Raw genomic sequence first — 12,612 nt, 5'->3', positions numbered from 1 at the left:
TCTCAAAATATATAGCATTTTTAACAATAAAGAATGGGATACAACTTTTAAAGGGAAATGAAACCCAAAATTTTTCTTTCATGATTCAGATAGAGAATACAATTTTAAACAACATTCTAATTTACTTTTATCTAATATGCTTCATTCTTTAGATATCCCTTGTTGAAGAAATAACACTGCACATGGGTGAGCCAATCACACAAGGCATCTATGTACAGCCACCAATCAGCAGCCACTGGGCATATTTAGATATGTTTTTCAATAAAGGATATCAAGAGAATGAAGCAAATTAGATAATAGAAGTAAATTGGAAAGTTGTTTAAAATTGCATGCTCTTACTGAATCATGAGAGAAAAAACTTTGGGTTTCATGTCCCTTTAACTTGTCTGATTAATAACATGTACACATATTAAAGAGTAGTTAAATTGTTGGAGAAGAGAAAATTAAACAGATGTCTTTTCCTTAAATCTTTGAATTATGGCAGTGATCTGTATTATGTCCCCTACATATTAAAATAAGGAGAACCATAACTCCAGCAAAGAATGCAGTTTCCAACAATTGTTATAAAAATATTAACGGTCTATAAAATACACACAATACAATACAGTTTTAACAAACACTGGGGGGCAAGAAACTAAACTGTAAGAAGTAACAACTCACCACACCACAAGTGAAGGCCATCAAAGCCATAGGAGAAGAGGTCATCACCCACCCCATTTCCTCCCCAGCCTTCACCTCCACCAGGGTATGGAGCGTAACCTGAGGTGGATGCCCAGCCTACACGCAGGTGAGTAGGTTCTGGAGTCAGAAATGGATCCACTTGGTCTATGATCATCTCAAAGTACCACTTCTTGTACTGAGCTGAACCTTCAGCTACTCCCAGGAAGATATTTGGCCTCATGCTGAAAAAAACACATAACATGATCACAAAAATCACACATGCAGAAATGAATATATAAAATCAGTCTAATCTTTATTTAAATATATTTTATTCAAAACCCTTCAATCTAGTGCAGGGGTGGGTAAGAGGGAGCCTAGGACTTCTTTTTAGCGCTCAGACACTAACAAATTTTTTCCTATGTGTATCTCCTCAGTTTTACTGTAGTAAACAATTCACATCATTTTTATCACTCTGACCTTGATCTAGTCTACCATATAGCCATACAGATAGCTGTTTTAAACACCTATGAGCCCAAGAATACATCAGAATTTTATATATAAATCTATAGAAGAAACACTGGACGGCATATAAAGTGTAAAACTAACTGTTAAGTACTTAAATGAAACTCAAATTTTTTTTTTTCATGATTCAGATAGATTGTGCAATTTTAAGCAACTTTCTAATTTTCTCCTATTATGAATTTTTCTTTGTTCTCTTGGTATGCTTTGTTAAATGAGCAGCAATGCACTACTGGTTGCTAATTGAACACATGGGTGAGCCAATGACAGTCGGTATATATATATATATATATATATATATATATATGCAGCAACCAATCAGCAGCTAGAACCTAGGTTCTTTGCTGTTCCTGAGCATTCCTAGATAAACCATTCAGCAAACGATAACAAGAGATGGAAGCAAAATAAAAAATAGAACTAAATTGGAAAGTTGTTTATAATTGTATTCTATCTGAAACATGAAAGAAAATTTTTTTGGGTTTCATGTCCCTTTAAGTATTGCAATATTCATGATAAACATATGGATTTTATGAAAAGAATAAACCACTCAAGTGTGGAAATAAAACTTAGAAATATGGCTTGTAGTATATATATATATACACACACACACACACAACAAAGAACTGTATACCTTGTGACATCATTAACTAAACGAGTTTGTAAAAGTAGATCTCTCCTAGGCAGTAGGTTATCACAGATGAGATTCTGATTCGTCCGCACTGCTACACCATTGCACACACATAGAGAGCAGAGAACGTCTAGGACCTGACAAACACAAGAAGAACTTGAAATACAACCTCTGCACCAAAATGCTCAGCAATACAGAAAATAGTGACTGAAATGGAAATAAAAATGACACTCTTTTTTAGGTATGTTCATCTGTAAAGGAGTTCATTTTGTGAACAGATAACTGCTAATAAATAATGTACCTTGTGGTTGCGTCCATGCTTGTCCAGTAGAGAAATCACTGACCGGATGTGTCCCTTCTCTATTAGATTTAACGCTTCGGGACTTTCTATTAAGATGCAGTGCAGAACCTCCAATATTCCTGCAAGAATATTAAAATAAACAAATCATTTACCCTTATGTGACAGTATCTTGCTGAGTCACAATTGCAGTAACATGATCAGTGGATTTGCTAAAAGAAAGTCACCAATATAACTATATAATACAAAAGCTACTTTGCAAATGCATTAATAGAAATATGTATTATTTGGTATGTGTGAATTCCTGTTCCACCTATATATAAAACAGACATGAATTATTTCAATTTATCAGAAATATAATACTTTTTTGGTATCTTCAAACACATATTAGTGCAAAACATAGAAGCATTTGTTTAAGATCACAGGAATTTATACACAGATAACAATGTTATTCCATTAGGAGTTTAGACTTATTAAGTATGCTATAAAGACATGTAATGATAATATACTAAAGGATCAAAATACATAATAGTTACAATGCAATTATGCATCCTGGCTATTAAATGCAATAATAGTAACAGCAAGGAAATTATTTACTGCATTTATTACATTGTTCTCCTATAATCCCTGGTGTAATTCATATAAACTACAAAAGGTAGCATGCAAATTATGCATGCGTTGTTTACAAAAACCTGTAAAGTATTCAAAAAATTGTCTCTATAAAGTTAATTTAAAGCCACAAGGAATTTGCACTTCTTCAACCTTAGGAAGTGGATTTAGAAAATGTGTTAGCAATGATATTTATCCACAAAGTTGCAGTTGCAGAACTTCCAGGGTTGCAAAGGTTGCAAGTGTGACTGGGCCCTGGAGGTCTGCCACTTGGGGGGGGGGGGGGGCAGCTGTGTGTGCAGCTCATAGTGAGCACATTAGGCTGTGTACAGAGAGGGAATAGTGATACTCTGGGTGTGTCACAGTAAGCATCAGGCTGTGCTGAAAGTACTGGGTCAAGTGCAGGACCCTCACAATCAGCTCATTAGTCTGTGTACAGAGAGCGTGTAGAGATGCTATGGGTGTGTTACCGTAAGCGTAACGTTATATAAACTATTATGCACAGGGGAGCCCTAAAGGTACTGAACTTTCGTGTTACTCACATACTACTCAAGAGACTATTATTTAAAGTTGTATTTGTACATCACAATCAGGACTGATGTAATAAAGAATAATGAAGAATTTATAAAAATCAAATAACAGTGTAATAAAAATGTGCTTTATTTGTGGGGCATGAGTCAATACAAAGATAATAGCTTGAGTCTATTTTTGCTTTTTTAATACCGGCTTCAAACTGTGGATTCTACATCCACACACACATATATGGTCACTTTACAAATGATTGTATTTAGCAGAAATACCTTCAAATGTATTTTTCTTCTAACAACTTAATGTCAATGATTTGATACATTGTATGCCATCTATCAATCTATCATTACCAGTCTTTTTAAACTGATGTTTTTAACATGTGATTAATGCTAACGGGATGTTTCGCACGCGCACACCCACACACACATATATATATATAATTGTTTTATTATTATTTTTTGTGCAATGCAATGAGTAGTCAGCATACATCAACAAAGACAGAAAACTGGCTTTTATAGTTGTATATTTTGTTCTCCATGTTCTTCATACTGTTATTATTTAGCACATTGGTGGTTGTGCATTGCCTTTCTTAAGGGGACACTAAACTCAAAATTAAATTGAGCACGCAGTTTTAAGAGACTTTCCAATATACTTCTATTCTTCTTTTCTTTCCAATATACTTCTATTATCAAATTTTGCACATTCTGTTTATATACACACTTTTTGAGGAACTAGCTCCTACTGAGCATATGCACAAGTTCATAGGGTATACGTATACTAGTCTGTTATTGGCTGATGGTTGTCACATGATACAGGGGGCCGGCAAATAGAGAAAAGATAAATTTGTCAGGGAAAAAAAATCTACTACTTATTTGAAATTCAGATTAAAGGTTATTACATTATATTAAAGATATGCACTTGTTAATTATGCAATTAGTGATCCTTTAACTTTTTTTTTACCCAGTAAGTCTGCATTCAGTGTATTATGGATGCTAATTGTGTTATTTATTCTCTTTCATGTTGCTGACCACATGCAGGCAAGTACATTTTTGGTGCACTACTTTTGCAGGTAAAAATCCTATTAGTAACACATTAAGGGCTAGATTACAAGTGGAGCGCAAACGATTTTGCAAGGGTTTTTTGCGTTCATTTGCAGTCTTTTTTAATTGCGCTGTTATTACAAGTTGAGGGAAATTGCAATTTCGATGGTGCAATCTTGATTTACGCTAGAATCCTTACCGCGATCTCAGCGCAGTGGTTAACAAAACACTTAAAAATTACATTACAAAGTAAAGTTACACTCATATTAACACTGTCTAATAAAAATTATTAAGTAAAAATATTGCACAGAAAAGTTATAAGGGCTCAAAGATATGAGATCTCAGTTGTTAGGGAAAAAAAGCTGCCGAAGGGTTTTAACATTGAGATACATACATATATACATGTCTAAAGATGGATATGGATATGTGTATATACGTATATATATATATATATATATATATATAGCTGTGGCAAATACTATGTTGGTAAAACAAATGATGACCTGAGGACTCGCATGGCTAATCATCGGTGTGCCATCAGAAGCGCATTGGCAGCGGGCAAGGCAGACCAACCACTTTTTATCGGCCAAGCACTCAGTCTCCGAGTTGAAATACATGATAATTGATCATGTTCCGCCTTTGAGTAGGGATGGTGACAGAGCAAAACTGTTGCTACAGAAAGAGAGCAGATGGCTCTTTAACTTACAAACTCTAGTACCTAGAGGACTCAACAACAATATGGATATGCATTGTTTTCTCTGATGTAGTATTCAATCTGATTTTGTAGAAATACACTGTATGTCTTTTTCCATGTAGCTTATTTGCGGAATGTTCTAACACCATCCAATTATGTACCTATCTGTATGAACAGGGTTCTCGTCACACTGACCCAGCGATATGTAACTATTGTCTGTATCTGTGATTTCTGATGTTATCTCTAACTTGATGTCTAGTACCATATGTTTTGTCCCAGCGGCCTCATATAATAGGTTAAACACATAGTTAAAAATCTACCACACTACTTGGGAGGTAGCAACGCACTGCTAGTGACACCTATGGTTCTATTCGGATTACCTAAATTACAGTACAATCTGCTTTAACAAATGCGGACCGGCGTCTAGAGACGGGTAACCAATATATGGTTTCTAACTATGATGGCACATATACCAGCGCAACACAGTACCAGGGATTGGTGTAAGTCCGTGGTTAACTATGATTTATGCAAACAGCAGCATTTTGCTTTACTGATTACATAAGCTCAGACTTGACGACCGTCACCACAGCACCACTGTTATATGTATATGCACATATGCTAAACTTTAAATTATGAATATGCAGTGAACATAAATTGCAACATACATCCATAACACTGATTGATAGTAGACATAATTAAACGGACAGGTCAAGCCTTACTGACTATTTGATATACTAAGACTACCAATTGGGGACATTTATACAGTTATCAGATCAGCAGTTTGTAACAATTATGACTTTGATGTGATCTCAAAGATATGAATAATAAGCTACCTTCAGGGGATACTTAGATACAGCTTTAAACCTAACGGCTCGGATTGATTGTGACTTGGATGTGATCGCTATTTCAGGTTAAACACATAGGTAAAGCTATAGCGCCAAATGGGTGAGCTAATGCTGTTCAGCTGGTGACACTTGCACACTGACCCTGATTGCAACATCAGAATGCAATATTATTTGACAACCATATCTGGCTAAATGTACGGGGGTTAACATTTTACAGACACACGCCCGTTTATGATGGCCTCTTTAACAGCTATACACTGACATTAACAAGGAATATATCTAGTTGGAGTTTATACCTCTCATGTTTTGTCTAATTGACTCTATATTGTATCTGGCCACCTCTGTATAAAACTGTATTCACGGACTATGAGTCACAATGGTGAGCAATAGAGACCTCCCATGTTGTGATTATATATTTACATTGTATGAACAAGGCGCAATAGGTATTACATTGTAGTTGATATGTACTATGGAATATACTGTTATTTGGATTTAATTGCTAGACAGCCGATAATATGAGACTAATTGAATAATTACTCACAACCTGTACCCTATCAATGATAATAATTATGTTTGTGCATTTCCAATTTGCTTTTTAGATTTGTTCCAGGTGTGTTAATGGAACGCCGATCCGACACACCTGTGTTCAATTAACTGCACTTTATGGGGTATATAGGAGGGTAAGTTTCGTATGTTTTATATATGTATTTTTTGGTCTGAGGAAGGGGCTAAACACCCTGAAACGTTACAATTAAAGAAAAAACTTTGGATTTAACCCCGGAGAGTGCCTGACTATTTTGTAGATACGCTTGTTCAGGAGCACCCTGGAAAATTGACTTTGTGTTTTGGAGAGTGCTGGTCTATATTGGAATATATTATATGTGTGTATATATATATATATATATATATATATATATATATATATATATATATATATATATATATATATATATTTATATTATATATGTGTGTCTGTATATATATGTATATATATATATTAATATATTTATATGTGTATATATGTATTTACAGACATATATACACACACATATAAACACATTAATATATAGGTATACATATATAGACATATAAGTGAATTAGAAACTTTTGCCGTAAAGTAAGTGAAAAACAGAATTTATGCTTACCTGATAAATTACTTTCTCTTACGGTGTATCCAGTCCTACAGGAAGTGGCAAAGAGAGCACACAGCAAAGCTGTCCATATAGCTCCCCTCAGACTCCGCCCCCCCCAGTCATTCGACCGACGGTTAGGAGAAAAAGGAGAAACTATAGGGTGCAGTGGTGACTGTAGTTTACTAAAATAAATTTGAACCTGACTTAATTGCCAGGGCGGGCCGTGGACTGGATACACCGTAAGAGAAAGTAATTTATTAGGTAAACATAAATTCTGTTTTCTCTTACATGGTGTATCCAGTCCACGGATTCATCCTTACTTGTGGGATACCAATACCAAAGCTTTAGGACACGGATGAAGGGAGGGAACAAGTCAGGTAACCTAAACGGAAGGCACCACTGCTTGCAAAACCTTTCTCCCAAAAATAGCCTCCGAAGAAGCAAAAGTATCGAATTTGTAAAATTTGGCAAATGTATGCAGTGAAGACCAAGTCGCTGTCTTACAAATCTGTTCAACAGAAGCCTCATTCTTAAAAGCCCATGTGGAAGCCACAGCTCTGGTGGAATGAGCTGTAATTCGTTCAGGAGGCTGCTGTCCAGCAGTCTCATAAGCCAATCGGATGATGCTTTTCAGCCAGAAGGAAAGAGAGGTAGCAGTCGCTTTCTGACCTCTCCTTTTACCAGAGTACACAACAAACAAGGATGATGTTTGTCTGAAATCTTTAGTTGCTTTTAAATAGAATTTTAAAGCACGAACCACATCAACAATGATTTCCTGGGGACTTCCGGTGGGCGGAACTAGCGGCTGGCAGCAGAGGAGAAGAGCTCCGCATCTGGCTCTTTTAAAAATCTATATTCCTCGCTGCCGGCCGCCTTTCCCACAGTGCTGCCTTGTTGGTCCCTTGCAGTACCCCAACTGGCTTAACATCGGTGCAGGGCTGAAGATCGCCCTGGCCCCGGGAGCACTTTCAAGTTGTTGCGCACTATCGCGCGTGAATATAGACGGGCGCCATATTGGTTAGGCCCCCCCTCCCTCCTCCTTAAGAGCAGCGGCCTTGTCAGGGCCTGAACGAAACCCTCAGTACCACTGATAGACCTCCTGAGAGGGCAACATATACTCCGGCAGGACAGGAGTCCCTCCACATTACGGCAAGCTTCAGGACACTTGCTGCTGAGGATCGGTAAGAGGCCTGCACGCCAGGCACTTCATCTGCGTCACACACCTTCTATCCCCTGCTTTATCAAGCTCATTCACATACAGGGTTGGAAGGAAGGGACAGGCAAATATTGGAGCACCACTTCTAACAGAAAATAAGGAGATAAGGCCTGAATAGCTGTGGTCTAGGGGAGACCGGGTAGGCTGCTTATACCACTAACTTAAGCTACTTTCAGATACCAGCCTCACCCTGTTTCCCCCACCAAAAAAAAATAAAAATAAAAAAAAAAACACATACTGAACACATTACTTTATGGACAGATACCTACACCCTCAAGCTGCATAGAAGCTGATAACTTTGTTATTATACAGTGATTTAACAAAGGGAGTGCATTGCTTATTGTTTTCTATATCTATACTGACTCTAAACTGCATGATAACACCACTGCCAGCTAAACCCCTGTTCTTATCCCTATAATCACTCCTACATTTTGAAGTATCCCTGCACTCTCCCCTACCTATAGGGTGAGCCCCCTGCTATCCTACCTGTGTTGCCACAATCACAGAATCTTATCCTGTCAAAACAAAAAAAAAAAAAGAGAGAAAGTACTGTAACCTTGCTATATGAAAGTCAACGATTATTTCCAGAGGCTCTCACCGCCTAAAAAAGACGCCATGAGTCAAAGGTCAAAAACTCAGGAGAAGAAGCTCCGACAAGCGGCAGAGAACCAAGTAGCAAACTCTTCTCAGTTGGAGGAGGGCACAGGCTCTCAAGACCATAGCTCTTTATTACAGGAACTCAAAACCTTTTTTTTACCGAAAATGGACTCCTTGCAAGCGGGGGTGGATACCCTGACTAGTGAGGTGAGAATGTTTTCCACACGTCTTACAGCTGCAGAGCAACGAATCTCAGGAGTAGAAGATAGGCAGCAAGATTCAGAGAACTCCTTGAAAAACCTAACTAAGCAAAATCAATATCTCCTAGATAAAGTAGAGGACTTGGAGAACCGCAGCCGGCGGAATAACCTGCGAATAGTTGGAGTACCTGAGATTGTGAAAGATAAGGATCTACTAGAATTTACTGCATCTACTCTCCCGAAGCTCCTTGGAATGCCCCAGGACTACCTCCCACTGGACATCGAAAGGGCACACCGAATAGGCCCCGACAGACATCTGGAAAATCCTAAGGACAGGCCTAGGCAGGTCATTTTTAAGTGCCTGAATTACCAGGATAAGCTGGCCTTGTTAAGGGCTTTCAGGTCACATAAGGAACTCAAATATGAAAGCCACAAGCTCCTTTTGTTCCAGGACTTTTCAATGGAAGTCACTCGAAAACGCAAGGAATTTGCTCCCCTATGCTCCAGGCTTCATGAGCAGGGGCGACAGGTCGCCTTATTGTTTCCTGCTAAATTGAGGCTCCAGACACCCTCAGGCCCGAAAATCTTTCATACACCTGCTGCAGCGCAAGCTTACCTATCTACGGAACGTCGGAGAGAAAATGACTGATACCTCCTCAATCACTAATAAGTATTCACAGCTGCTCCTTATAGCTTAGATATTGTTTTATAATGTATGCTGAACTTTGTTTACAAGTTTGGCTAACCCCAGTGTTGGCTGTTCTGTTTGGACTACAATGTTTGAATTGTAACTGTTGGGTTTGCCTTGCAGGGGAAGGGTGTTATTTTTTCCAGGTTGTGTGTTTCACATTTCTTGCATTCCTGTTTGGGACTGGGAGGAGGTCCCTGACTCTCCCATACGGCCCCCAAAATTATAATAACGAAGCTTTCCTTACCTCCTAAGTGCCTTTTGCATTCTGATACCATATGATATATTACGTACTTGCACTATATGTGTGGCTCACTCTCCCGCACCAAGACCAATGATTGCACCGCTCCCTTACTGGGCTCTGAGGAGCCGCATATCACCCCACCTAATTCTCCTATATTACTCTGAGTCTCCTCCTCTAGCGGTGGAAAATAAAGGCTCATATCGCCCGCCCACAGCACGGCCCCTGTCCCTGAACTCTTTTTCACACATCACCTGGTGTACTCCGGATGATGCTATGCATAATACCTCCAAAGTTCCATTACAAATGCTACTGCTATGTATTGAAAATGTTGGGCTGTTAATTTACAAGAGTGCCTTGTTGAGGAAAACACTGGGTTGCTTGTCCTTAACTATGTTTTTTTTCCTGATCTGTCCTCAGTTTACTTCTGGAGCGCCTGGAGTATCGCCCCCCGCGGCCACGAACTCATGGAGAGAGCTACCTGCCTTATATCTGCTGGTGAGTCAACCCTTCGAGCCTAACCTCTTTAGGCCCTCACTTACACCCCACACACACGTTTCTGATCCTAGTCGCAGGGCTCATGGCCTAATTTATGTCAGTCTAGATGTTCTAGTGAATAGATACGCACCGCACAACTTATTCCACATTCCTACCCGCTCTCATATCAATCCTGACATAGTATGGCTGCAAACCTGAGGATAACCTCCTGGAATGTTGGGGGCATCACGTCCCCGGCAAAAAGGAGTATGATTTTACAACAGCTTAAAAAACTACATACTGACATAGCGCTGCTCCAGGAAACCAAATTAACCTCTGAGGAACATGAAAAAATGAAGGTCCGATGGGTAGGCCAGATTCTTTACTCCCCTACCGAGAGTAGAAAGAGAGGGGTAGCTGTCTTGGTAAGAAAGGGCCTTCCAGTGTCTTTTTCACAAGTGGAGATAGATAGAGAAGGCAGATTTATTCTAGCAATCCTAAAAGTGGGAAACCTTGAATACACTTTATGTAATGTCTATGGTCCCAATGAATTTTGCCCCCCCTTTTGGTCGTCTCTGCTAGCCAAACTAGCCTCTTATACTGCCCCTGTGATCTTGGGGGGAGATTTCAACTTGGCCCAGGCCCTTCCCCTGGACAGATTCAAAGACCCAACTTCAGCTAGCTCCACAAAATACTCACACACTAGATACAAAAGAGAGATATCTCTGATAAATAACTTAAAAACCACACTGGGTCTTGTAGATGTATGGAGAGTACTGAATCCACTGGAGAGAGAATATACTTGTCTGTCTAAGACGCACAGTACCCTTTCGAGAATAGATTATTTCCTGACCTCCTCTGGGATAACACCTCAAATTCAGCATCCCACCATAGAACACATCACTATTTCAGACCATGCCCCAATTCATTTCATACTCCAACCCACACCCATCAAACCTCCAAATAAATCTTGGAGATTCCCAGCCTATCTATACCATGACATAACTTTCCGTCAACATCTTAAAACCGCATGGACACACTACGCGTCAGATAATGACCAACACAAAAACAACCCAAATCTGTTTTGGCATGCCTCTAAGCCAGTTATGAGAGGGATTATAACCTCCTTTACAGCACACCATAATAAAAACATTAAAAGAGTTGATGAAGCATTCTTGGCAAACCTTACCGAGGCGTACAATGGATACCTCTCTAACCCTACCCCCACATCTAAAAAAAATTACTATGATCTTAAACTGGCTAGGGACACCTACCTAGCCCAACAAAACAATACTTCAGACATACACAGACAGGGACGATACTTTAGGCACGGTAACAAGTCAGGTAAGCTGCTAGCTAATCTAGTTAAGCTAAGCACGCCCAAATCACACATCCTGGCTATAAAGTCCCAATTACACTTAATTTCGAACAACAAAGAAATAATGTCAGAATTTGTTAAATATTACACCTCTCTATACACCAGCCAAGAAATTAACCCAGAGGCGAAGCGGAACTTCTGGAACAATACAAATATCCCGACCCTCTCAGATGAACAAAACTCACTACTTAGCGCCAGCATCCTCCCTCAGGAAGTAATTAAAGCCATAAATAGAACCAAGCTTGGAAAGGCGGCGGGCCCTGATGGCCTACCCGCAGAGTACTACAGACTCCTTGTAGAGGACATAGCCCCGGCTCTGTCCTCCCTATACACCGCATACCTAGAAGGCTCTTCTCTAATAGATACCAGATTTACAGAGGCAAATATCTGCCTTATCCCTAAGCCTGATAGAGACCTTACAGATACTTCCTCCTATCGCCCAATTTCATTATTAAACGGAGACTACAAATTGCTCACCAAAATTTTAGCTAACAGATTAGCGCAGGTTCTTCCCTCAATTATACACACAGATCAGACCGGGTTTATTAAAGGGAGATCATCGGTGATTAACATCAGGAAAACATTGGCAATCACTTCCCATTATTGGTATAATTCCCACTCCTCTAACCCCGCTGACCTGCAGGACGCCTGTCTCCTTGCCCTCGACGCAGAGAAGGCGTTCGATAGGATAGAATGGGACCACCTACATACATCATTACAAAAATTTGGCCTCTCGGGCAATTTCACGTCTTTTCTACAACGGTTATATACAACCCCTAAAGCATCTCTGATAGTTAACGGAGAGCTTTCCCCCTCATTTGTCCTGCAAAGGGGTACGAGACAGGGATGCCCCCTCTCCCC

General features: G+C 39.4%; 1 protein-coding gene across 11 annotated transcripts in view; it reads right to left on the bottom strand.

Annotated features, from left to right (window-relative positions):
• The window catches only part of RYR3 (ryanodine receptor 3), a 1,083,635-nt gene that overhangs the window by 720,333 nt on the left and 350,690 nt on the right, over positions 1-12,612 (bottom strand). For all 11 annotated transcript variants that reach the window (XM_053697970.1, XM_053697969.1, XM_053697973.1 and 8 more), the window contains 3 exons: positions 2,109-2,227; positions 1,811-1,944; positions 661-902 (listed from right to left, as the gene is read on the bottom strand). In XM_053697970.1, the coding sequence (XP_053553945.1) occupies positions 661-902; positions 1,811-1,944; positions 2,109-2,227 (495 nt within the window). The remainder of the gene's footprint in view (positions 1-660; positions 903-1,810; positions 1,945-2,108; positions 2,228-12,612) is intronic.

This window comes from Bombina bombina, chromosome 1 (assembly GCF_027579735.1).
Source record: "Bombina bombina isolate aBomBom1 chromosome 1, aBomBom1.pri, whole genome shotgun sequence".
NCBI lineage: Eukaryota > Metazoa > Chordata > Amphibia > Anura > Bombinatoridae > Bombina > Bombina bombina.
Note: the sequence above shows the minus strand (reverse complement) of the source record. Positions and strands in the feature narration are given on the sequence as shown.